This window comes from Phodopus roborovskii, unplaced genomic scaffold (genome assembly GCF_943737965.1).
Source record: "Phodopus roborovskii unplaced genomic scaffold, PHOROB, whole genome shotgun sequence".
Classification (NCBI taxonomy): Eukaryota; Metazoa; Chordata; class Mammalia; order Rodentia; family Cricetidae; genus Phodopus; species Phodopus roborovskii.
In genome coordinates, this window is record NW_026126636.1 from 402,501 (window position 1) to 429,449 (window position 26,949).

Here is a 26,949-nt window from a genome sequence, read left to right on the forward strand (position 1 = left end):
TGACTTTGAATGTAAAGGTAAGCAATGAGATTGTTATATATGAAATTTTTCAGATACTTGGCATTTGTGTGGATTCTTGAAGGAATTTTGGAAACATTTGGTATTGTTATATAAAAGGCAAATGAATTTCGATTAAAAGCTTGCTTTCTGACTATTGTATTTAAGTCCCCCCCCCCCCATACCCCGAGCTCTCTAATGATCCTAAACCTCCAAGGCCCCAGAGACCCAAACTTCAGATGTGAATCTTCTCTTAGTTTGATCTTTGACCTTGGCTTGGTCAGGAACTGTCTTCTGTTGGTTTTCATCTGTAAGTTTAGACAGTGTTTTTGAAGAATGACGATCAACATGTTTTAGCCTGTGTGTCTCGGTACCTATAGCAGTTTTGCACAGGTCATGTATGTGAGCATACAGTAAGATGTCTTTGCCAAGGATGAGTTGCAAGTTTGGGATTATCCTGTGAAGACAGTGGCTTCTTCACCAGTTGTTCTGTGCCAAGGTCCTGAATAGTTTGATGTAATTTGCAACTATAGATTTGCAGCATTTGTTTTTCAAGTTCACACTTCTTGAAAAGAGAGTTCCCATCAGAAACCAGTTCTCGGTGAAGTAGAGGAAGCAGATATAGCAGGGCAGAGAAAGACAACTTTGTTGGAGTGATTGATGAAGAATTTATATGTGCTTAAAGTCTGCAGCATAAACATTGTCACTACTGTAGACTTAGTACTGCCCTCACAATAAGGCAGGCACACACAATTTCAGTGTTTTTAAGTCAGTCAGACACTGGTGTTTAAATCCTGTGCTTGGGAGGCAGAGGCAGGCAGATCTGTGAGTTTGAGGTCAGCCTGGTGTACAGCAGAGAGAAACCCTGTCTCAAAAAACAAAACAAAAAGAGGAAACTTCAAGTCTAGTATGTGATACATTTTACATAAGGTTTATTTGTTATTTGAGATGGGAATTTGAAAGTAGGATGGAGTTGAGGTCATTTGATAGAACAATTTCTCATAACAGATAGTACTTTAGACTTCACATTACCGCCTTCAAAACTTTAATTTGCTTTATTAAGAAAAATCTATTTTTAAATGAAAAGCAGATAGTTTTGTGTTCATAGTTGATCTATCTCCTGCCCCCACATGACTGTTGCAAATAAAATAAAGCAATTTAAAAGACAGCATTGTTCATATATAAAATTATAATAGAACTTTCCAGAGATTAGCTTCTATCAATTCCTCTTGGGGTATGCATTCTTGGCAGTGCCTTAGGGTTTGAAGTATCCTATGGCAGGGTGTTTCATATCACTCTAGTAAATGGAGTCTCTTGAGTTACGATGGTAAGTGGATATTACTTGGGTGGAATTTTGCATAGTAACCAGGGTGCATCTTGATTTTGTGCTTGTGTGGTGTTGAAGTCTCAAAGCAGCTCCTTATACTCCCTAAGGTGTGTGTCCTTCTCTGAACTGACCGACTGAGCAAGTTCAGAAGGCCGAGCTGCTACTCTTTCTCAACATTCCTCTCCCGAAAAGAAGGTCTTACAGTTCTGAACTTTGATTTTCTCATATAGATTATTTAAGTTGCGTACTTTTCCTTTTTAAATAGGAAAACAACGAATTGCTCATAAACCTCATTCCAAACCAAAAACTTCAGATGTTTTTGAAGCAGATTTTGAAAATGACGTAAAACCCAAGGATTTGCTTGCTGATGAGGAATTATGGGCTCGACTTGAAGAGCTTGAGAGACAAGAAGAATTGCTGGGTGAACTTGATAGGTGCTTAATGACATATTATTCTTCCAAGAGAATATGTATCTATAAAATAGTGTGTGTTTATTGAAGAAAATGTAGAAAACTGTAGACTTATCAGCAGCTTGTCTGCTCTCAGATGAATATTATTTTTGCAGAATATATTTTTTTAGGAAAGCACATTGCTGTTATGCATGTCCACACTGAAAACCATAGTCTGTATCACTCAGATCTCACCATATTATAATGAAGTAATTATACTTTATAGTAATTGCATTAAATACTAACAAAAAATTTAAAGGTGACCAAACTTTATTTTTTGAGGTGCTAGTGATTGAACTATTGCCTCTATTTTACAAGACAAGCGTTCTACACTGCCAAAGCCCTCACTCCTAAATAACACATTTTTAAATGATATAATTTTATACTGTTCTTGAGATAATGTTCTGTCCTTGGATGACTTGTTTAGAAAAAAAAAGTTGGCTTTGAATTTAAATTTGATACTGTAAAATGTTTGTCCTTGTTTTTGATTTGCAATCTTTGTGTTTATTGAGTAGCTATTTATAATCTGGTCAGGTAGTCCTGTGTACAAGAAGCTTCACCAAACTGTCATTTGAAATAACATTAGCACTCACTTAGAACTGTCAGAGTGCTATATGAAGTTTGTTACTTCGGAAGTTCCTGTATTATTTTGCTTAAATGATGTACCATATACAACAGTTAGTTTCTGTGAAAAATAGGCCACAAAAATTTTCCTTTATTCTTTCACCTATGAATTGTTAGGGCCTTTTGATCACTGGCACTAACTACTTCATTTTAAAAAACTAGTGCTGGCTTTAGGAGTCTTAGTCATGATTCTCTTTATTTGCATGATGTCATTTCATTTCTGTTGCATTTTTAGTTCAGTTATTTTTGTAAAGTCTTTAGATCCTTTATGGAATGAAGCGTGATAAATGTTCATTTGTGTGTAAATATATGTTCATGTGCACATGTAGAAATCCTTTATCTTGAAAAATTCCAGTACACATTGTCATAAAAATTTCTGAGGCCAAAAATAAATAAATAAAAAAAATAATAGAATATTGCAATTTGTGGGGTTGGTGCACGAACTTCTGGTCTTAAAAATAGAATACCTATTTTTAAAAATTTCTCTTTTAGTTTGAGAGGCTTTATTATATAGATTTATATGTGGGAACTTGAAAGAGAGATAGAAATGTGTTGGGGTTTGGGGGAGAGAACATTGAGCAAACTCCTGTGTAACAGGAGTTGGTCTCAGGAAATGGGGTAGGTATCTACCTCTTAAAAGTTTCCTTCCTTCCTTCCTTCCTTCCTTCCTTCCTTCCTTCCTTCCTTCCTTCCCTCCCTCCCTCCCTCCCTCCCTCCTTTCTTCCCTTCCTCTCTTTTTCCTTCCTTGCTTCCTTTCTTTTCTGTTTTCCTTGTGGTTTTTTTTTTTGAGACAAGAGTTTCTCTGTGTAGCCTGGGCTGTCCTTGAACTCACTTTGTAGACCAGGCTCGCTTTGAATTCAGAGATACCCGTCTCTGCCTCCCTAGTGCTGGGATTAAGGGTGTGCACCACCACAACTGGCATATTTATTAACTTAATTATATTATATTCATACTACATCTGGCCAGTGTCCAGAAATAAAAATATACATGTCCTAATAGTTCTTTTGTTTGAGAAGCTATGGAATGTTGAGGTGTGTAAGAACCTTGCTTCTGTTAATTCTCTGTATTTGTTTGATCTTATTAATATTCTTATTTCTTCATCTAGTAAGCCTGATACTGTGATTACAAATGGAGAAGACACAGTGTCTTCTGAGGAGGAGAAGGAAAATCAAGGCACAGGTGTGAATGTGGTGCCTCCAGTGACAGACTCCTTTGCCTCTGGCAGCTGTTGTATGCATGCTCGAAATGCAGGACTCCCTAATGGTCAAGCCAGTAGTCTTTTGAACTGTTCAGTGAATGGTTCAAATTCTTACCATAGCAACGAAGAAGATGAAGATGATGATGATGAAGACACTGATGATGGTGATGATGATGATGATGATGAAGAAGAAGAAAGTGACCACGCTATTTCAGCAGATAATTCTATACCAACAATATATTTCTCTCATACTGTTGAACCTAAAAGGGTTTGTATTCTTCTAACTTTGTTGTCATCAAACATCATCTATACTGTATTTTAAAGAGAAAAACATTAACAATAACTAAGATTGTTAATCTTGCCAAACAGGAAAAGCATGTTTTCTGCTTATCTGACCAGTAAACCTTATTAGGAAAAGAAAAGAGTAGTTAGTTGATGATGGTCACACTAAACTTGAATGCAGTGACTGACTCACCTGTCTTTATTCCAGGGCTCTCTTAAGATTAAATTGTGAGCATTTAAAATGAATATAAGATTAGTTACTGGTTTTGTTTTATTTTTAATATTAGGTTGCTTTTCTGTGGGTGTCAAGTGAGTACTGGTATCCTGAGCAACAAGGGAAAATTTGGGAGTGGGGAGATGAAAGCCAGGTCTGTTTTGAACAAATTAAATATAGACATGAAATAATGGGTTTACAGTTTTTGCATTTTGGAGCTGAGGTTGACTATATAGATCTTGTGATCCGTTGTTTTCAAACTTTGCTTTAGTACCAAAAGCGTTTGTTCTTTCATACCTAACTGTAGAAGCCCAGTATTTAAAATAGGTGAAAATGGACTAGCTGTGGATGAAGTGGAGGCTACCATGAGTCCACCCCCACCTACCTTCCCTCTGTTCTATGCACTGTGCTGAAGGGCCTGGCTGTGTGTCATAGGGAATGTGAAGACCTGTAAGGCAGATCTGGTTAGCAGCAAGTAGCCTCCCTACTGGTTGGTCAGTAGGGCAGTCTGCTGTAATTGGTTATTATGTAGGAGACATTTTAATACTTACTTGATATTTCTTAAGCTTTAGTTATCTCTGCCCTATCAGAAAGTGAAAAAAATTACATGTATTATTTTTCTTAATTCTAATTATGCTAAAGGACTTTTGGAATATTTTGTGAACAGTTAAAAATGAAGCATTGTTGATACTCCCCCTCTCCCCGGCTTTTAATATTTCTTATTTTCCTTAGAAAAAGCCAGAAAACACACAAATACTCTTAAAAGGAAATTATGAAATGCTCGATCAGCACAGCAGAGAAGCTTATAGTCTTGAGCACGTTTGGCTTTTTCTTAGTCTTATTGTTTTCTGGAGGTAGAGTGGTATTTAAGCAGTCAGACAGTGAAGTGTTATCTGTGTTGTACTTGTGACTCAGGCTTACAACACATGGATTAACCCATAGATGCATTTGTAAGTTGAAGGCGGGGGAGGCTAGGCGTACAATGAGTATGGAATTTAGTTTCAATGTATTTTGCCTTACATACAATGGTAAAGACACTGGTAATAGAATAGGCTGTCGAAGAAGATGTAGTGTTAATAGAAATGTGACAAAAGTCAGACTTGGTCACACACATAATTTCAGTGCCAGAAAATTTCAGCTGTGTCTCTTGCTGATAACTATGTATAGTTTGTTTTACTCTGGGACTTGACTTTTTTTCTGACAGTGTTTGATCTTTTTTTTCTTTTTCTCTTGAACCAATTTTAGGTTCGAATAAACACTGGGAAGAATACCACTTTAAAATTCAGTGAAAAGAAAGAGGAAGCCAAACGAAAACGAAAGAGCAGTGCTGGAAGCCATGCTACCCACGAGCTGCCTGCAATCAGGAGCCCGGCTGACATTTACAGGTGAGTGAAGGCCCTGGCATCCGTGGCCCTTCCTTCCCTTTCCAGTTTGCAAGGGGTGGTCTGATGGCTCCACTCCCAGAGGGAGAGACCAAGTGCCACACAGCCTGCCACCTGAATAGCTGGTGCTGGTGGTTTCTTCCTCATAGTTCTCTTCATATGTCACTGGAGGCTGGTGTACCTTGTAGAACTTGCCTGCCACAATTGTCATGAGCTTGTCCTGTATTTCACCTGTTAGAGTGGGAGCAGCTTCAACACCTGCCATTTTATGACCCAGATTTGCAAACTGCTGAAAATTCCTGATGTTTTGAAATAGGTGTGTATTTTGGCAAATCAAGTTGTTTTCACCTGGAACATATTTATAAGTAGCACAGTGTATTTTATTGGGTCCCAAACTCATCTTTGAAAGTAATATAAGGTACGTTCTGTGAAGTTGCAAACTTACTCTGAATGTGACAGTGTAGAGAAAACATTTTTAGCAAGAAAACTCAGTTGGGTTTGGTGAGTTGTGTGGGATATGGAGGTGGCAGCATAGGCTCACCTACATGAGACCCTGTCTCAAACAAATGGCCTCAAAAAACAAATCTTAGATTAATTTATAGAACAAAATCAAGAACTGTTGGTGAAGTTCTCAGTTACAAACCCTTGAAGTGAAGTGAGTTCTTGAATGCTGTAGAGTCTTTGTGGACGTTGTGAATGGGGAGTATGTCCCTCGGAAGTCGATCCTGAAGTCTCGCAGCAGAGAGAACAGCGTCTGCAGCGACACGAGCGAGAGCAGTGCGGCCGACGTGGATGACCGGCGTGCAGCTCTGAGAAGTGTGGGCTGTGAGGAGGCCTCGGGCACTGAAGCCAGTGCGAGCATCGTGCAAGAACTACAGGAGAGCCACCGCAAGGAGCCCTCAGGAGTACCTGAGGTCTGTGCCTTAGCTCTGTTTTATGTCACAGGCCCATGATTTGTTTATTCTAAAACGTCAAAGGAGGTACCATCAATCCTCACTTGTGCTTTTTTGTTTTTCAGACACATTTTAAAGATAATAAGAAGGCTTCATGCTCATCATGATGACATGGAGTGTTTAGAAGTTAGTGTTCTGAGCTTAGCAGCTTGGCCTCATGCTGTGAGGGCGGGGCATTCTGTGTGTGGGGATAAGATGGAGAATAGTGGGGTGGACAGAAGCAAAGCCACAGAAAGTCTTTCTTAAAGAGACAGTATAGGAGGGCTAGTGGGGTGGCTCTGTGGGTAAAGGTGCCTGCTGCCATCCTGATTTACCCACACGTGGAAGGAAATGCAACTCTGACCTGGACATGTACATTGTGGCACACACGCACAGTTCCAAATAAATAAATAAATACATACACACATACATACATAAATGTTAAGCGTAGGAAGAAGTGGGCTACTTGAGCCAAGGGGCCAAAGAGCTGCCTGACAGTGGTTTCTAAACTAAGTGATACGTTGTCTTAGTTTTCATCACTTCTAGAGAAAACTAAGTAAAATGTATTCAAAACTCCATGTGTCAGTTTTTAAAGTTTTCAGTTTATGCTTAAGTTCTTAGCAAGGGCAAGGTTCCAAATACTAGACAGTTTAAAAAGGGACTCCTTGGCCTTCATTTTTCTTGATATGAAAGACTCATCAAGACAGTCTGGCGATTTATATGTCTTCTCATTCCAGTTGAACATAGTTGATTTTTTTATTAGATGAAGTTCTATAAAATTCAGCCACAGTAGAAGAGCATTTTTGTTTTTTTGGTGACGTGGCTAATTTATGGCATTAGATTGATTGTCCTAGAATTTTGAAAGCTGTTCTGATTCACATTAGTGTCAGCACCTTTGTTTTTTAATTTTTACTGATCAGTGCAATAAAGAACTTGAAAACTTGGATACATAAGAGCCATGAGAAATGTCAGCATTGGTGAAACAAAGCTTTTGACTGTCCAGCATCAGGGAGTTGAGGGAGCCTGGGCAGGAGCCCCATTTACACCCTTGTAGACTCCGTGTGTAGTAGATATCACAGACAGCTGGAGAGATTGAAGTGTGTTGGGGAGGGGCATTATTTGTCATTTTGTGTTTTTCCAGTCAAAAGAGAGCTTTACATTTCTTTCCTTTCCCTTCCTCCTTCCTCAGGTTGTCTCTGTGTAGTGCTGACTGTCTTGGAACTCCTTATGTAGATCAGGTTGACCTCAAATTTACAAAGATCCATCTGCCTCTGCCTCCTGTATGCTGGGATTAAAGGTGTGTGCCACCATACCCAGCTTGCATTATGTTTTCTTATATATCCACCATAAAAAAAAAATTCCATGTACTTAATGGTATAATTAAGAAAAATCATGTTAAGCAGAGTGGTGGTGGCACATGTCTTTACTTCCAGGTGGGTGGATCTCTCGAGTTTGAGGCCAGCCTGGTCTACAGAGTGAGTCCCAGGACATCCAGGACTACACAGAGAGAACCTGTCTCAAAAAGAAACAAACAAACAAACAAAAAGAAAAGAAGAAAAAAAAAAAAAAGAAGAAGAAAAGTTATGTTACTTGGCTTCTGTGATCAATCAGTATTCTGATGTTTATTATCCAAAATTATCATTGTAGTTTTCTAAAAAAAAGTCTTGGTAATGGAGGGTAAAGTTTTTTTTGTGTGTGTTTTATTTATATTTAACATCATATGCTTTTGTCTCACAGGCTTTTTCTGGGACTGTAATAGAAAAAGAATTCTCATCACCCTCCTCAGCACCACACTCAGCCGTTGCTCATCATGCCCTACCCACTATTCCAGAGCGAAAAGAAGTTCTGTCAGGAGCATCGGAAGAACCTGCAAAGAGGGTTTCCAAGTTCAAAGCTGCCAGATTGCAGCAGAGAAAGTAGAGGAGATGGGCTTTACCTTGTGCAACTCAGACTTTACTTGAGGGCACAGCAAACTCAGCCTGGAGCTGGAAAGGCGCTCTGCCTCACTCGGCAACAGTTCTGTCACCTTCATCGGTGGCATTTCAGTAGTCACAGTCAATGTTTGCATACTGTGATACTCTGCTGGCATTGTTAATTCCTGAATACTGTCTAATTGGCCTTAGGATGCAGTAGCAGCATTTCGATTCACTTTTCAAAGAATACTGTCATGTATTGTTTTTGTGTCTCCAACTAAACACAGGCAGTTTTGTACCAGCTGTGATGTTGTGCTTGCCATATGGACTGTGCTAAAGAAACTTTTAAATTTTCAAATAGATTCAACAATTATATTACTTGCTTTCACATCTTAAAGGCACTTTAAAAAATCTACATATCTCTTGTAGGTTTCACAGCTAGGTGGTTCTTTGAAAAACTTCCTTTGACTCATACTGTAATGTTTAAGGCAAGAAGCTGCACAAACCCTATGGGAATTTTGACTAGAACAATAATATTTTGTACAACTTTTTTTTGCAAGTAAAATTTTTATGAAACTTGGTTTCTAAAATGTTGTGAACTTCCTGGTTTAGAGTTGTGTATAAAAATGTTTTTGGTTTGTGTGTATGCTATCAGACCACACCACAGATTCTTAATTTCTTAAAGTCCTGCAAACACCTCTTTTCCCTTGTGCATACAGTCTTTACTGGGATTGTCTAGGCTTTTTTAAAATAAAGTTTTTTTTTTTTTTTTTTTTTTTTTTAACTGTTTCAAGCTTCCTCATATTTTCATTCTTCAAGGCTGCTTTGCTACCAGTAAAAAAAAAAAAAAAGTATTTACTTGTAGCCAAACGCCTTAAAGAGACATTTAGTCTCAGGTTGACCATTACAGTGCAAGTGTTGATCATTAGCTTGATGCATGCTAAAATGTAGCTTTTAAAAAGCATTCTAAAATAAGCCATCAACCCCAATCCACCCCCTATTCATGGCTAAATATTTGAAGGTTATTTATAGTTTCTTTAATGAATTCTTGCTTAAACAAAGTGAAATTATGTCCTAGAAAAAGAAAAGTAGAAGCTATAACTAGAGCAGTACCACTGTCAAAGTTTTATGAAATATGTATTTTAATGATAAAGCAGTGAGCTTGAATCCATTAATGGATAATTTAGAACAAGGGACTAAGTTTGAAAGACTGCCTAAAAATATAATAGATCCGTTTTTCTAGCCAATGTTGATTATCTGTACATATATTTTGTACTTAAAAATGGTTTTTCCTTTCTGATTACCCACCTCCCAAACCAACCCATCACATCACACCCACTGCAGGAGTACCCTGTTCCTCCTCCTTAGCTGCCACTTAAGTGAGGCTTTCTGTGTTAACCTCCAGATATAAGCTTCCTTGTAGGACTGTTGTATCTTTCGACATGTAAACCTCAATTGTGCTGTCATTAAATAACGTTCCGTGTTCATGAACTTACTTTGAGCCTGCTTTTATGTCTTTGTGTTTCTTCTTTCAAATAAGTTCCACCCCCCTCACAGAATTCCATGATGGTAGAAGCAAAGAAAGAGTCTAATATTGGGCTTGTGTTTTCTGCTGAAGACCCAGATGAAACAGTTATAAGTTTCATAGAGTCAGTCTTACAAGTTTTAAACTGTAATTTTAATGTATACTTTCATTTGTACGAATGTAAAACTTTTGTTTTTCTAAGGCAGGACCTCACTGTGTCACCCTGGTTGGGCTTGAACTTGATGTCCTACCCTGGGTACGGGGGCTGGGTCCATAGGCTCACTTCTAGATAAGTCCTCTCAGATGAGTACTTTTGCTGTTAAACACAAACAAACATTACAGGCTCATGATCTGCTCTTTTCTTCTGTCCCAGCACTAGAATGAGTTTCTCCTGGGAGCCCTCATTCCTAAGACGGTGGGTGCCTAGAGACCAGCAGCTGCTTTCATGTGTTTGCCTCTGAGGCATCAGTGCCCATCCTATGCAGCTGGCAGAGCTGTACATGCATGTACACTAACAAGTACACGTTAATATCTGAGTGTGTTAAAACTATACCTTTTCCCACCATCAGCTAGCCTGACTCTTACGCATACTTGTCTGTGAAGCACACAGTTTGGTGCTTGTTTGTACTCCTGGGAGAAACACACTGTGTTCCACTGAGTGCAGTTCCCTATGGTAGGCGTCACGAAACCAGCACCCCAAGTCCCTTTGATTGGTTCTGTATGTTCCCTTTCCATCACCTTCACTAGGATTGTGTTGTCCTTGGGTTGATACCTTGTATTTTACTGTGGCTTCACTCCACATCCCGGTTGGATTAATAGTTTATCTGGGAGGCATGTAAAAGGTCTGTGGAAGTCAAAGTGATTCTGAGTCAGAGCTGAGTGAGATATCAGAAGTGTCACTCTTCCTTCTGCCTCGGCTCACTGTCTCTTCCTCTGACACCGCCATGAGACATTGTCTCACTGAAACAGTTTCTTCTGCCCAAGTTTCCATCTCCAGACTGTAAGTAACTATGCTTTCAGTTTCTGATTCACCCTTTATTTCTTCTGGACAAGTAGCAGGCATGTGTGTTTGTGTGTGTGTGTGTGTGTGTGTGTGTGTGTGTGTGTGTGTGTCAGGCTTTTCAGTGTTGGGCAAAGAAGTCACGAATAGGGACAGACTGAATGGCTTGTTTGGTGTTAGACTAGATAGAATAAAGCATTGGTATAAACTCAGGGGTTTTTGTGTGCACAGGTGTTTAATATGCTCATGGTTACTTACATGAAAGATGGCATTCTCCATTGCACATTTTTTAGTGAGTAGTATATGCCCTAATAATTTCTCTATAGGTTCCCAGAGACTCACTTATTTTGCAGTAAGTGCAGTACTTACTCTGGTATGTGGTCAGTGCACTGTTTCCTCATTCTCTTACCTTCCTAAGGCATTGAGGGGTTTCCTACATTTTGCAGTCATGTTCAATAGTACAGTTAATGCATCTAATTGTATTTTGTGTCATCGGAGGTGTGTCTTCAGGGCAGATCCTGGAGGTAGAATTGATGGATCATCTACCTAATTGCTCTTTAATTCTTCCATAACATGGTCAAATCTGTTTTTAAAAATACTTGCATTGTTCTTTTATAAATGATATGGTTTAGACATACCCATATCTGCATTTCATTGACTTTTTTTTTTGTATGTGTGTGTATGTATGTGTCTACACATGTTTACTCTGGGGGGGGGGTCCCATACCCATTTGACATTTCAATGCATGGTTGGGGGTCAAATTCTGGTTCTCATGCTTGCCAGGCAATCATTTTTTCTACTGAGTCATTACCCTGATAATTTCTTAAATATTGATATGGGACAATACAGGATCTTATGGGGGAATCAAAATTTATTAACATGCCATTTTCCCACATTTTAAAAGTACAATTTTTGGGGGTTTAAATAAAAAACCCAATTTCTTTTTTTTATTTTATTTAATTTTATATAACAAAGTCCAATTAAATGAAAACAAACATTTATACACAATATTTGGGAATTTGGGCGTCGTTCTTTCCAAACTACTTCCTGCTGGTAAGGGGCGCTGTCTTGGGGGGATTCGAAGAATGTTCAGATATCCTGGCTGTAGTCTGTAGGGCTGTTTTGTCCAGCTGTTTTGAATGTAGGGTTAACTTGTACTCTGTTTCAGGCGGTCTGGTGTGATCAAACCACATTAGTCTGGAAGGAATCCACATCTTTTCATTTTCTGTGGAAACAAAAATAGAAATCCTTTTCCCCAGTAACTTGTCCTTCAACTTAAATTTTGGAGTCAAAGCATTTTTTTTTTAATTTAATTTATTATTTTACATGTCGATCCCAGTTCCCTCTCTCTCCCTCCCTCCCTCCCTCCCCCCAGCCCTCCCTCTCTTCTTCCCTCCCTTTTACCCTCTCTGCCCTCTCACATGCACTCTAACCACGCTCCCCTCCCATCCCCCACCCCAATTCCATATGTAGGGGAATGCCATCCAGTTGGGGTCATGTAGATCTGACAGGTCCTGTGAAGTAGGGACTAGGACTTCTCTCTCCTGTCTCTATAGATTAAGGCAGTTATCCCTCCATGGGGGATATGTTCGCAAAGTCCTTTTGTGCACCAGGGATACATCCTGGCTCCACTGTCTGAGGTCTCTTAGACTGCTCAGTCCTGGCTGAGACCCATATTCAGGGGGGCCTGAGTCAGTCCCATGCTGGCTTCCCAGCTATCAGTCTAGTGGCCGTTAGCTCCTCCTTGTTCAGATAAGCTGTCTCTATGTGTTTCTGCCGCGTGGTCTTGTCCTCTCCATCTGCTTCTGGGTTCTAGTTCGACTCCGTGTTTATGTATGGGTGTTTGCTTCTATTTTCACCAGGCATTAGTTGAGGCTCCATGGAGAAGTTAGTTGTTGATCTTACTCTCCGGGAAGGGCATTTATGATAGCCTTTCCACGGAAGCTCATATTGTTATTTGGGAGCAGTCTTGTAGTTCTCTTGACCTTTCTTTGTGTTCAATTTTATCTTCAAACCAATATTGGCTCCCTCTTTTACATTCTCTCTCTCTGTCTCTGTCTCTGTCTCTCTCTCTCTTTCCTATCTTCTATTCCTAACCAGGCTCAATCTTCCTGGTCGCACATGAAAAAACCCAATTTCTTTTCAATTGATCATATATGTAACTTAACAGTTTTTTTTTCAACTATTGGAATATTTTAAAATCTGTGAAGTTCAGTTATATACTTATATACAAATTTGACTTCTCTGTAAGCAAGTTTTTAAAGAAGAAAACTAATCTTTACATAGGTATTCTTAGACATATGGCATATAATCTCCTTAGCTTTGTTAGGATTCCTAAGTTCACTTAGATCTTTAATTCATTGGTTAGCATTTTTAATGTGTACTTAATTTTTAAGAAACAACATTATTTTATCTATATGGGTATATGCCTGAATGTGTGTATGTGTACCATGTGTGAGGATGATCTGGTGGACAGCAGAAAAGAGTGTTGGATCATCTGGAACTGAAGTTTCAGGCAGGTATGAGCCACCATGTGAATGCTGGGAACCAGATCCAGGGCCTCTGGAAGAGCAACAAGTGCTCTGTAAAAGCAACAAGCACTGAGCCATCTCTAACCCCCAAATTATACTTTATTTTGGAGTATACATCGTCTCTCAGTAGCCCTGGCTGTCCTGGAATTCATCTGTGTAGACCAGACTGGCCTCTAACTCACTTGCATCTGCCTTCCAGATATTCATATTAAACATACGCACCACTATGCTTGAACACAAGATGTTTCACTTTAAAGTGCATCTTTAGTTATTTAAGCTTGATTTTGCAGGGCTATCTTTTAGGTTAAACTGTTTACAGTTGCTTTACCAGTGACTTAAAAGAATATAAGATCTTGTTCAGTTGATATTTCTGTATCAGCTTTGTATTCTGTAGTCTTCCTCAACTTTAGTTTGTGTGCGTATTCCATGGGTTTCTTATAAGCAGGATAAGATTGTATGTAACCCTAACCCTTACTCTTGTATTTTTCCAATGTGAATTCTTTTTGGGGGGTAGTGGGTCTAGCTGTGCTGGCTAGAATCTCTAGTGAACAGACTGAACATTTTTGCCTTGGTGGTGGTGTTAAGAGACCAGGTCTTGGGGCTTTATCATTAAATGTGGTTATAAAAACCTGCTTTGGAGAAGGTGGTGCACAGTTATTTTTCTTTAGCATCTTCCTGCTTTTCCAATAGTCTCAGCCCCCCCTCCCTATCCTCTCCTCCCCCTCCCCTCCCTCTCCCTCTCTCCCCTCCCTCCCAGGTGTTTGCTGTGTTGTTCACACTGGCCCTGAGTTACTGAACTTAGGTGATTATAGACATGCAGTGCTGCCCCTAGCTGCCCATTCTCCCAGTGCTGGGGATGGAGCCCGGGGCCTGCATAAGTCAGTGAGCTGCAGCCCTTCTCGATGCTTCTTTTCTCTCTAGTGACTTCCTGCAGACAGAGAGACAGAGTGACAGAGTCCTGCTATGTAACTCAGGCCAGTGTCTCCCCCCCACCCCCCGCCCCAACAGGGATTCTCTGTGTAGCTTTGGAACCTGCACTGGAACTCAATCTGTAGACTAGGCTGGCCTTGAACTCAGAGATCCACCTGCCTCTGCCTCTGAAAGGTGTGTGCCACCACTGCCCCGCTCCCAGTGTGGGAGTGTGTTCTCAGGTTTTGGGTTAGAGATTCAGGTACTGGCTTCTGGTTCTAGCTGAGGGCACTCTTCTGGAGTGCGGATGGATCTATATTTCTGATCCCACACAGCAGAATGAGTAACCACACGGGCATTTCTTGAGTTAGAGGCTACATTTTAACCTCTCTGCCGTTGAGCGATGCAGAATCCCAGCCAAAGGTAGGGACTTGGCTTCTATGTGACACTTCTTTATTTCTGTCCTGTTACTATAATACTTCAAAACTATATACTTCTTTTTCCATGTGGTTGTCTTTTTAAATAGGATAAAACTAAAAAATGTGTTTACATTATATTTCTTATTTACCTGCATGATTACCTTTATGTGTGTTAATTTTTTATGTGGTTTCAAGTTACCATCTGGTGTCATTTCCTCGAACCTTTTAAGAAAATTCCATGGTTGTAAATTCTGTATTTATCTGGGAACATCTTTGGTTTTGAGTCCTTTGGAAGCAGCTTTACTGGACACAGGGTCTTTATTTGAGAGAGTACCCTGCTCCACTGTTTCTGGTCTGGAAAGTCAACTGCTCTTTGGTTTGGGTCCCCCTGGACTCCATGAATCGCCTTCTCTTGCTGTGCTTAAGTTTTTCATTTGTATAAGAGTGGCTGTATTAGTACTTACCTTCCTTGGATTTTATTGAACTTGGATATAGATTAATACTTTTTATTAACTTGAGAAGGTTTTCTGACATTTAAAGTTTCTTTTTTTTATGGTCCAGATTAAAAGAAACTTCAAACTATTTCCTGGCTCTTACATGTCCTTTTTTTCCAGTACTAGCTATGCATGAGGTATTTGTGTGTGTGTGTGTCCCCATCCACAGTGGCCTGTGTGTGTACCATGTGTGCTCATGGTGGCCAGAGGGTGTCAGGTCCCCTAAACTTGCTGGTACAGTTGACTGAGCTACCTCATGTGGGCTTTGGAAACTGAACCCGGGTTCTCTGCTTGAATAGGACATGCTTTTAACCACCAAGCCATCTCTACTCCCTCAGAACCTTCTCTTTTACCTTTCTCTGCAGAGTATGTAATTCCTGTTGACTTATCTTGTGCTTTCTGATTTTTCTGTGTTCAAATGGGTGCCTGGATCTCTCTGGTGACTCTTTTGCTTTAGTTATTGTACTTTTCAGCTCCAGAAAATCCAACTGATTCCTCTCTTATAATGCTGATGTCTTTATTGGTGTTCTCTATTAGATTAGGCATTGTTTGTGTGCTGTTTTCCCCCTTGGTCTTTAACATAATTATAGTTGCTGCTTTAAAGTGTATTTGCTAAAACCAGGAGCTGTTGTTTATGTTAGGTGTAAGCCATGATCATCAGCTTAAAACAGGACACTTAAATAACAATCACTCCACATTCTAGTCCTTCCTATACGACTTTATTTTTGTTCATTTGGTTATGTAGGTTGACTCCCCAGGAAGCAGCCTCTGGTATCTTTTGCATTTTTATTTTAATTCTTATTTTTAACCTGGTTAAGAACTGGTCACCTTTGAGGCATTATATCTTGGTGACATAGCCTGAGGTTGGCCAGACATTGTTTTTCCATGTCCTGGTCCAGTATGGTTTTCAGTTTTGTTAGCAGATGTCTGTGGTTTGGAGAACACATCCCTAATTTGGAACTTTCTAGGCTTGCCTAGAGACAATTTAGCTGGCACTTTCTCCATTCTGCACTCAACATGTTCATAGCCCCTGCCTTGTGAACTGTGGCGTTATAAAGGCCCATCACTGCCTTGCTCTGGTTCTTACTGCTAACCTTGTAGCCAGTGTAGTTGGGCCAGGCACTATTGCGGCCCTCACAGCCTTATGGGTCTTCCCATCTGTTTGACATGAAATTGCTGCTGTTTTCAGAAAAGCCTCTGGATGGATTTTCCCTCCAAGTTTGAAATATAGTCAATGTCTTCTTTAGGGTTTTATTCGCATGATGAAACACCACAACCAGAAGTAACTTGGAGAGGAAAGGGTTTATTTATGCTTTCAGGTAATAGTCCATCACTGAGGGAAGTCAGGATAGGAACCAGGAGGCAGGAGCTGATGCAGAGGCCGTTTAGGGGAGCTGCTTACCAGTTTGCTCCTTACGGTTTGCTCAGCCTGTTTTCTTATAGAACCCAGGACCATCAGGCTAGGGGTGTCCCCAGATATAATAGGCTGGGCCCTGCCCCGTCAGTTACTAATTAGGAAAATTTTCTACAAGCTTGCTTTCATCCTGGTCACTTGAGGTTCTCTCCCCTCAGACTAGCTTGTGTCAAGTTGATTATAAAATGACCCAGCATAGTCTGCCTCCCTCAACAGAAGTTTCATGAGCTGTCCCAGCTTGGAAGGGGCTACTGTGAAAGAGGTTCTCTCAAAAGACACACCCCCAGCTGCCTGTCTAATTTTTACTTAAATATACACTTACAAAGTAGTGCTATCCTTCCAGAGTCTTGCAGTGCTTGCGTGTGTGTGTGTGTGTGTGTGTGTGTGTGTGTGTGTGTGAAAATTTTCTTTACCATCCAGACTCTTCAAATGATTGTTTTGATAGTTTTTCCAATCAACAACAATAACATGGGCTGGAGAGATGGCTTAGGGATTAAGAACACTGGCTGCTCTTGCAGCAGTCCCTGGTTCAGTTCCAGCACCCACATGGCAGCCCCACATCCATCTGCAACTCTAGTTTCAGGGGATTTGATGCCCTCTTCTGGCCTTCATGGGTATTGCACACATGAGACATTCATACATTTAGGCTAAACACCTATACACATAAAAAATAAAAGGGCACTAGGCACACATACATGCACTTATATACATGAAAACAAAACACTCATGTGAAAGGTTTGCTTTGTTTTGTTGGAGACAGGGTTTCTCGGTTTAATAGTCCTAGCTGTCCTGAAACTAGCTCTGTAGACCAGGCTGGCCTTGAACTCACAGAGATCTGCCTGCCTCTGCCTCTCGAGTGCTTGGATTAAAGGCGTGTGTCACTACTGCTCAGCTACATAAAGTTTTTTAGACCGTTACAGATCAGTTCTATAGTCCTAGCAATATGACACTCATGTGCTCAGGCCCCTCATATGCATAGCACTCCCCCATTTGCAGCGTCTCCCACCAGAGCGATGCTTTCATACAGTCGTTGGCCTCCCACGTTGACATTTCACCCAAAGTCCATACTTTAATGGGGTTCAGTCTTGCTGTGCAGTATATTTTGTGAGCTTGGACAAGTACAGGGTGAGTAGTTTCACTGCCCTAGAAGCATTGTGCCATGTCTCGGTTCCTTTTCTCTGTGCCCTCACCCCAACAGTCCCTATCGATCCTCTCCACAATTTTGTCTTTTCCAGAATGGCAGTGATTGCAACCATACAGCATGTAGGCTTTGTGGGCCAGCTTCTTTAAATCTTTGTGACTTCATGGCTTTGACAAAACATGGTTTGCCCACTCATTCAGTAAGGGACACCTTGATTGCTTCCAGCTGTTCACAGTTCTCAGGTTGTTGGGTGGATATATTTTCAGCCTCTTGGTGAATGCCAGTTTGTGGGATTGTGTAGTAAGGTGCTTTTGTAAAGCTCTCCCACGCTGCCTTGTAGAATGAGAACAAACTCTCCGTGCCCAGAAGCAGTGGCTGAGAATCCCATCACTCCCCATCCTTGCCAGCGATTGGTGTCTGTCTTCTGGATTTGGGCTGTGCTAATATGTTTTTGGTTCTGACTTGTTTGAATTTGCACTGTTTGGTGGCACACATTATAAAACATCTTTCCAAATGCTTGATGTCTGTCATATTGATGTGGGATCTGTTAAGAACTTAGGCACAGTTTTTTTTTCTCTTTTAAACAAGATGGTTTTTTTATTAAACTTAAGAGTTCTGTGTGTATATCCTCTATCAGAAATGTCTTTTGAAAATGATTTTTCTCCCTTTCTTTTATCTTTTCATTTTCTTAACAGTATTTTTTACAGAGCTGAACCTTTTAATTCTAATGAACCTCATCTCTTCTTTCATAGGCTAAAACACTGTCATTAAACTAACTTTCTTGAAGGTTTTCCTCCACTGATCTCACACTTACAAGTTTGCACTTTTATTTAGGTCTGTGATCCATTTTGAGTTAAACTTTGTGAAGAGCCTACAGTGTGTGTCCAAGTTGTTCAGAGATATAACTTGTTTGAAAGGTGTCTTCTTCCTCTGTGTTACATTTCTGATTAACGAAAGGTCAGACAACTCTAATTATGCATCTCTTATTATGCATTTCTTATTTCTGTATTCTGTCCCATTCATGTGTTCATGACATTTCCCACTAATACCACACTGTCTTGATTACTGTTGTTTTGTCATGTTCCTTGAATGTGGGCAGTGCTGATGCTTCAACTCTGTTCTGTTCTTTTAATACTGTGTTGGCTCTTCTGGGAATTTTGCTTCCTTTTTTTTTTTTTTTTTTTTTTTTTTGCAACATTTTAAGATCATTTTGTTGACATTCCAAGTTAAGCTCCTAGGATTATAACTACAATTTACAGATTAAATTGGGGACTGACAGTACTGCTTTCCTATCCATGAACGTGGACTTCCTTCCTCATTTATTTATTTTTTTTTTGGTGGGGGTATTATTTTCATCATATAATTGATACATATTAGACTTATATCAAGTAAGTTCATTTGGGTGTAAAGCACGTGTTTGTGGCTCTTCACTGTTAGTGTGGAGGGAGGTTGTTAACTTGGGCTGTGGCGATTTTGCTTATTGGTTCCAGGAGATTTTGTCAATTCTTTCTCTCTTCCCCAAGATCATTTATGAGCCAAGATCTTAGTTATATATGTTTGTCTTTTGTTTCCTTTTCTGGTCTTACTGCACTAGCAACAGTTTCTAGTATAGTTAAAAAGGAAAACTGAGGTTGTCACTGTTAACATATGTCAGTCAGGGGATGGTACTTTGTTTTGCTTTGAGACATTATTTCCTGAATGGATGACATTTCCTCTTCCAGTTTATATGAATGGATGTTTTATATGAATGGATGCCTTTCATCAGTTGATATGACTTTTTTTTTTTAATTTTCTCTCTCATCTGATGTGTTGAGCTACAGTAACAGATTCTCAAATACTCAATGAGCCTGGCATGTCTGAGCTAAATCTCAGCTGGCCGTGGTGCAGTGGATCTCACCAGCTTTGGATATTGTGAGACTCCATTAGCTAATTCTCTCTTGAAGATTTTCGCATCTCTGCCTGTGAGAAGCCCTTGAGGTTTCTTATAATACCACTGTCTGGTTTGGATTCCAGAACTTACAGGTGGCCCAGGAACATTCTTCCCACTTCATCCTCTGAAGATTTCTTCCTTAAATGCTGATGAATGTACCCAGGTAATTCCTCTCTGCCTGGTGCTTTCTGATGTGCTAAGTTCCTACATGATGTCTTTATAGATCTGCTGGATTATGTATGTATCCTTGGGTGAGTTTTGGTGGCTTGTGGCTTGTAAAGAATCACTCCACTTTGTGTGGGTGAGCCCATGGTGTTTCTTGGTTATCATTTTAGTCTTCCTGGGATTTGTATTGAATTTCTTCTCATCTCCAACCTATGTCCCCTCTATTTTTGTCTGACCAGAGGCTTATTAATTTTATGATTCAGAAACCAGCTTCTAATTTGGTTAATTTCTCTGCCCCCACCCCCCTGATCTCTTGCTTATATTTTATTGATTTTTTTTTTTTGCTTTAATTCAGGGATCACAGTGCAGAGTACTCTCCATCACACCATGCAACCCTCTCTTTCTGATTTGTTTGTTATTTCCTTTATCCCTTAGAATTCATTCTTTTCTTGGTGTCCCAAGTCTGAAGCCTTGATGATGGACTTGTGTTTTCTATACTTTCAAACTTTGGTAAGTTGTGTTTTCCTTTTTTTTAGTTCAAAATATTTTTTACATTCTCATGGGATTTTTTTCTTTGACCCAGACATTATTTGTAACTTTCTGCTCAGGGTTCAGGCTGTCGTAGACTTTCTAGCAAATTTTTTTTTTTTAATTGGTTTCTGGTTAAATTCCAGTGTGGTTTATTTAACTTAGTTCAGTAAGGTGAGTTAGTTTCTTTCCCAACATTTTCTATTGGTTGTCACATTACCTACAATACATCTACAACTAACCCAAGTCAACTCTTAACCCTATTCATGTCACATTGTGGCTAAGATTGTGTAGTCACAGGCATTTCTGTTACTCCACCCATGGCTTCCATAATGTTCCCTGTGTGGCTGCTGGCATTTGAAGGGCACCGGTTTTCTTCTCTGAGGAACTTCTCTAGAGGCAGGCTTCCCGGCAGCGGAAGTATTTTTGTCCCTCAGTTTGAGGGTGTTTTCTAAGGTACAGAATTCTGATTTGTAGCGTTCCTTCTCCACACTGTAAATACCTTGCTCTGTTCTTGAATGATTTCTGAGGGGCCAGATCCAGTTCTTAGCATTGCCCCTGGGGCTTCTTTCTGGCCCTTTATTTTTGACATTTTGTAGTTTGTCATTAGAAAATGAAATGAATCGTGTGTGTGCGTGTGTGTGTGTTTGTGGTGTGTGTGTGTTGGTTCTGGGGGTCTGTCAACTGTTCTTGATTGTTTTTTGAGACAGCAGCTCCCTGTGTAGCCCAGGCTAGCCTTGATTCTCTTGCCTCAGCTTCCTAAGTGCTGGGTTTACTCCAAGGCACACACCACTTAGCTTTTTTTTCCTCTGAGTTTCAGTGTATGATTTAATGGCTGGCATTAATCTGGGGACAATTTTCAGTTTCTTTTTCTTTGTGAAGTTTTCCCGATAACTTGGCTTTTCTGTTCATTTCTTTTTGCTTTTCAAGTTTGAGGTTTCTGTCAGCGTGTCTCCCAGTTCTGACTGTGAGCCGTACTCCGTTTACTAATAGATCCTGCACGTGTCTTGCATTTCTGATCCTTTTGGGTACTTTATTTAAAATTTTCATCTACATTGCCTACATTGCTCAATTCTTTCGTTTACCGGCCTAACCCATTAATGTCCTAAAGACATGATAAACCCCAGTTTTGGATTCCTGGTCTGCTAATCCTAGTATGCTCACTTTTTAGTATCTGCAAATTTCTGAAGATGTTTGGTCTTTAGTGTGCCCTGTAGTTTTTGCTTGATAGTCAGGCAAGCTGTTCTGGGCAAAGGAAACTTGTGCAAGTAAGCTTAAACTTTGCTGTGTGGTGGGTGAGACCCGAGGGAAGGGTAAGTGAGTCTGTCCGAGCATTCAACTCCACAGGGGCTTTGCCTGCCCCTCCTTATGCCTGTTTTGAAGTAAGATTTGTCGGTGTGAGTTTGGGCCTGTCATCTCCCACGTGGAAGGCTACAATTGGCTGAATGTTGTCTGTCTTCCCTTAAGTCAGTCGGGACCTGATAAACCTCGGTTAACCTAGGCTATGGGAATTAACTTTTGCACTCAGACTGTGATGCTGGAAATGGGATCACCCTCCTCTCTACCTCCACTGCCACACAGCGTTCATGTGTATAACTAGTAAGAGGGCTCAGGAGTGAAGCCCGCAGAGTATGGAGCTCGGACTCGGACGGCATGGCCAGCTTCCTGTCATCAGCTTGGCTTCTGTGGAGGTCTCTGCTGGTCGGCTTCTGCTCTGGTAAATTGTCACAGTGTTTGCTGTCAGTCTCCAGTTTGGGTGGGTGTTGGGAAATTGAAGTTCTTCCTGTGGTGACAACTTCCACTATATGCACCAGGCCAGGGAACTGGCACCCAAAGTTCTCTAACTTTATTATCGCTTGGGGATGGGAGCATTTACCAAGATCCTCATCTTACCATTCCTATCATTATGTTTTAAAAGAAATGAAAATGTGCAAAAATCTTTGTCTGCCCATGAATTTAGTATTTCTGTTCCTTTCATTGTTTTTGTTCCTTGCAGTAAAGTTTCCACCAGGTTTGGATTTCCTACCCTGAGGAACTTAGGACTTGCAATGTTGGTGTGAAATACGGAGTCCCTGTCTTTCTGCCCTCTCCACTCCTGTGTGCCACCACCTAAAAAAAGTATTGTTTTGAGGTGTGTGTGTGTGTGTGTGTGTGTGTGTGTGTACGCACGCGTGCATGCATGTCCGTGCACTCCAATGTGCACGAACATGGGTGTTTGCCAGTTTATGCGTGGAGACCAGAAGTTGACTTTGAGCGTCCTACATTGCTCTCCACGTAGTTTTTTGAGACATAGTCTCTTACTGATCCTAGAACTTCCTGCTTTGGCTACTTTATTTGCCAGTGAGTATCTGGAGTCTGCCTCTCTCACTGCTTTTCAAGTCCTGCATTCCCCACCCCCCCAAATCCCCCCCCCCAGTGCTGGGGTTATAGGCATCTGCTGCCACTTCACTCCTGGCTTCTAAGGAGCACTGGGAGCGGGGGTCTGAATTCAGGTCCTTTTGTTTGTACAGCAACCACTTTATCCGATCACCCCACCCCAGTTCCTGCATGCATATTTGAGTGCATTTGTATACATAAATACCTGTATTTTTGGAGACAGGGTCTTTTCTCCCAAATGGGTGGTCTCAAACTCACAATCCTGTTTCCTTAATGCTATGGTTACAGATACCTATCACTACACGTAGCTGTTGCCTTTATGTTTTGAAACAATATTTTGGTAGGAATAGAATTCTAGGTTGATGGATTGCTTTTTTGTTGCTGCTTGCTACAGTTTAGCTATAATGGACATCGATGTCTGTCCAGTGTTTGTTTAGTTGGGTGGGCATCTCCTAAGCATCAGTTTTCAAATAATGTGGAGATACTCTGGCTATTTCTTTAAAGATTGTTTGGCTCCTTACCTCTTTAGCTCTGTATCATCAGTTACATTTGTACTGTGCAGATTTTAGGCAGGATGCGTGGAACATGCCTGTCTATAATACCAATACTTGGGAGGCTGACATAGGCACTTGGCAAGTTCACGGTCAGCTTGTGGTTCATAGCAAGACATGGAGGAGGGGACAGGGATAGGGAAGTGCTGAGAATGAGTAGTACCTGTTATCTTTTATTGTTCCATAAAGGCCGCTGAGAACTGGTTCATTTTATTTGGTTCCTTTTCGTTCAGTTTCATTTTTAGATTAGCATATACAGTATTAGGTTTCATTCTGACATTTTTCAGAAACTCGGCTTTTGTTGATGTTCCTCCCACCCCTCACCCTCCCTCCCCTCATCCCCTTCTCCCCCCTCCCAAGCCTCCCTTCCGCTTCCACATCTCCCACTTCCTATTGGCTCCACACTTTCTTCTTTTGTGCTCCTCCAGTTTGCTATGCCGTGTCTACACTCAGCCTCACCAGTTTCTACATGGTTCCATTTCATTGCCACTGTGATTAGGGCAGCAGTGAACATGGCTGTGTACTGTCTCAGGTAGGATGCAGGGCCCTTCAGCTCATGCCCAGGAGTGGTATAGTTGGGTCACATGATAGTTCTGTTTTTTTTTAACTTGTTAAGAAACCATACTGATCCCCATAGTTGCAACAGTTTACATTCCTTTTAACAGTGAATAAGGGTTCATTTCCCCCACATCCTTGCCAGCATTTGTCATCATTTGTTAATGTCACTTCTTAATGACAGCCATTCAGACTGGGGTGAGGTGGAATCTCAGAGTAGTTTTAATTTCTGCCTCCCTGATACCTGGAGATGTTAAACATGTGTTAAAGGTCTTAAGTGGGCCATTTCTGTTTCTTTTGAGACTTGTCTGTTCATTTTGTTACCTGTCTGACTGGCAGGTTTGTGTGTGTGTGTGTGTGTGTGTGTGTATTGTTTAATGTTTGCTGTTCTTTATATAGTCTATTTTTTGTGCATGCGCATGTGTAGTATAGGTACATTTGCATGAGTGTGGGTGTCCGTGTGCATGCGTGTGGCGACAGAGGAGGTTGTCGGTCTGTTCCTCTCTTGCCCTTCACCTTATGTTTTGAGACAGGGTCTCTCATTAAACGATTTTGGCTAGACTGTGGTGGCCAGCAAGCTTCCAGGATCCATCTGCCTTCTGCTTCCAGTGTGGGCTTGCAGTCATATATAGCCACACTAGGCTTTTTCGTGTGTCAGGGATTTAAATTCTTCTTATTTGCAAAGCAAGTGCTTTCACCCGCTGAGCCATCACCCCAGCCTCTGCATATTTGCTATTAACTCCATATGAAGTAAAGTCAGCGAGAGAGGATGCTCACTGTAGGCGCTGTTCACTGTGGTCATAGTTTCCTTTGCTATGCATAAATTCACATTTCATGTTGTTCTATTATTTCCTGTGCTACTGACATCTAGGCTAGAAAGTTCTTGTCTGTACTTGTATCTTGAAGTATATTCCTCTAGTGGTTTCATGTTTTAAATTAAGATTCTTTGATCTGCTTTGAATTGAATTTTTGTTCAGGGTGAGAGATAAGGATCTAATTTCATTCTTGTGTAGGTGGATACCTAGTTTGGCCAGCCTATTTATTGAGTGGGCTTTCTTTATTCCAGTATGTGGATCTATTTCTGGGTCCTGTGTTCTGTTCCATTGGTCAGCATGTCTGTTTTTGTGCCTTCCATGCTGTCTTTCTGTGTATGGGTGTGTAATATAATTTGAGATCAGATATTGACATTCTTCAACTAGTTCTTTCCAATAACAATACTTTGGTTATTTCTTTGTGTTTACATATATGATTTTAAAAGTAGATTACTTGTGGTAGTGTAGATATTTTCATAATATTAATTCTGCCAGTCTGAGGGCATACAGAGTGCCTTTCCATCAACTAGTATTTTCTTTTTTACTGTCTTCAAGTTTTCACTGTAAAGATATTTTACTTCCTTGGCCAAGTTTACTCCTAGATGCTTTATTATCTTACTATTTTTGGAACTATTGTGAATGGATATTTTTCCTAATCCTTCTCTTGTCTTAGTACAAGCATTGTACTAAATTATGAATGGAAAGACTATCTTAGTCTAGTCTGTGATATATTGCCTTTTTAATTTGAGGTGTACTTCATCTATTCCTAATTTTTCTAGGACATCTATCATGAGGACATATTGAACCTCATCAATTGGCTTTTCTCATTCATTGGGGTGATTACTTGATTTTTGTCCTTAAGAGTATTTATGTGGAAGATCATATTTATTGATTTGTGGATGTTGAAATCCTAGGATGAAGTCTACTTGGTCATAATGTATGGTTGTCTTACTACATTCTTAAATTTGATTTGTAAGTGTTTTGTTAAGAATATTTTTGCACCTGTGCCCATCAGGGAAATTGGTCTGTGGTTTTCTTTTATTGTTGTATCAGGATAATATAGCTTTTCCTTTCTGTTTTGTGGAACAGTTTGAAAAAAAATGGTGGTATTAGATCTCCCTTAAAAATTTGATAGAGTTAGTAAAATGGCTCAGTGGATAAGCCTAGTGGCCTGAGATCTATATCACAGACCAGCTGGATAGACAGATATCTACAGCGTATTCTGTCTGACTGACAGGAATTATTCTCAGCAGCACAGAGAACCTCCAAAATTGACCACATCATAGGCCGCTAAGCAACCCTTGGCAAATGCAGAAAGACAAAAGGGGAAGGAGGCAGGAAGGGAGGAGGACAAAAGGAAGGAGGAGGGAGGGAGGACTCCTTTTAGCCTATAAGTCTACAGTGAAGAAAAAAATTAAAAAAAAAAAAAAGCAAGAGTGGTCTTTCTTCTCCTTTTATAGGATTCTTTTAAGAAATTTCTACAGTGCTGGATTGGTTGTTTGTTTGGAAATATCCACATTTCTCTGTTAGTTTTAGAAGATAACTTTGCTGGGTATAAATATTTTTTTTTTTCTTCAGAACTTTATGTAAGAAGTTTATTGGGTAAAGGGAAAGGAGTAAGGGAAGGTAAAAGAGAAAGGGTTGAGAACACACACACACACACACACACACACATACAGAGAGAGAGGAAGAGAGAGATAAGAGGTTTCCCCCCTCCCTTTTCTTTGAGACAGAGTTTCTCTGTGTAACAGTCCTGGCTGTCCTGAAATTCACTCTGTAGTCCAGGCTGGCCTCGAACTCACAGAGATCCACCTGCCTCCCAAATGTTGGGATTAAAGGGGTGCGCCACCACACCCAGATATGTTTACATTTATTCTGTTCTTACTGATTTCCTTCCTAGGTATGGGTAAATTGTTTTTCTTATTTTTATATTTAATAATCATTTCATTTTGTTCTAGAATCTTTTGTTGATTTACTTTGTTGAGTTTTGCTTTGTTTTGTCTGTAGACAAGGTCTTTCTTACTGTGTAGTTTAGGCTGACATTCAGCTTAAAACCCTCATATCTCCATCTGATACATGCTGGGATTTAGAGGTATGTCCCATCATAGCCAGATAGAATTTTCTTTATCTTTTTACTCTGGAATTATTTTGCTTTATAGGAAGACTTCCAAGGCTGAGTTTTCCCATACCCTCAGTCAGTTTCAGTGTGGTTGTGTTGCCTTATGTGTCAGCCTTCAGGTTAATGTGCTGTGAGGATCATTTGTCAACTGAGGAATTAGCA

The 26,949-nt window shown here is 40.3% G+C and overlaps 1 protein-coding gene across 1 annotated transcript in view; it reads left to right on the forward strand.

Annotated features, from left to right (window-relative positions):
• Positions 1-8,416, forward strand: part of Uri1 (URI1 prefoldin like chaperone) — a 51,066-nt gene extending 42,650 nt beyond the window's left edge. The window contains exons 6-11 of the mRNA XM_051206921.1: positions 1-17; positions 1,590-1,758; positions 3,503-3,863; positions 5,337-5,476; positions 6,150-6,387; positions 8,143-8,416. The exon at positions 1-17 is cut by the window's left edge and continues 41 nt beyond it. Of these exons, the coding sequence (XP_051062878.1) occupies positions 1-17; positions 1,590-1,758; positions 3,503-3,863; positions 5,337-5,476; positions 6,150-6,387; positions 8,143-8,325 (1,108 nt within the window). The 3' untranslated portion in view covers positions 8,326-8,416. The remainder of the gene's footprint in view (positions 18-1,589; positions 1,759-3,502; positions 3,864-5,336; positions 5,477-6,149; positions 6,388-8,142) is intronic.
• Positions 8,417-26,949: the final 18,533 nt, after the last annotated feature.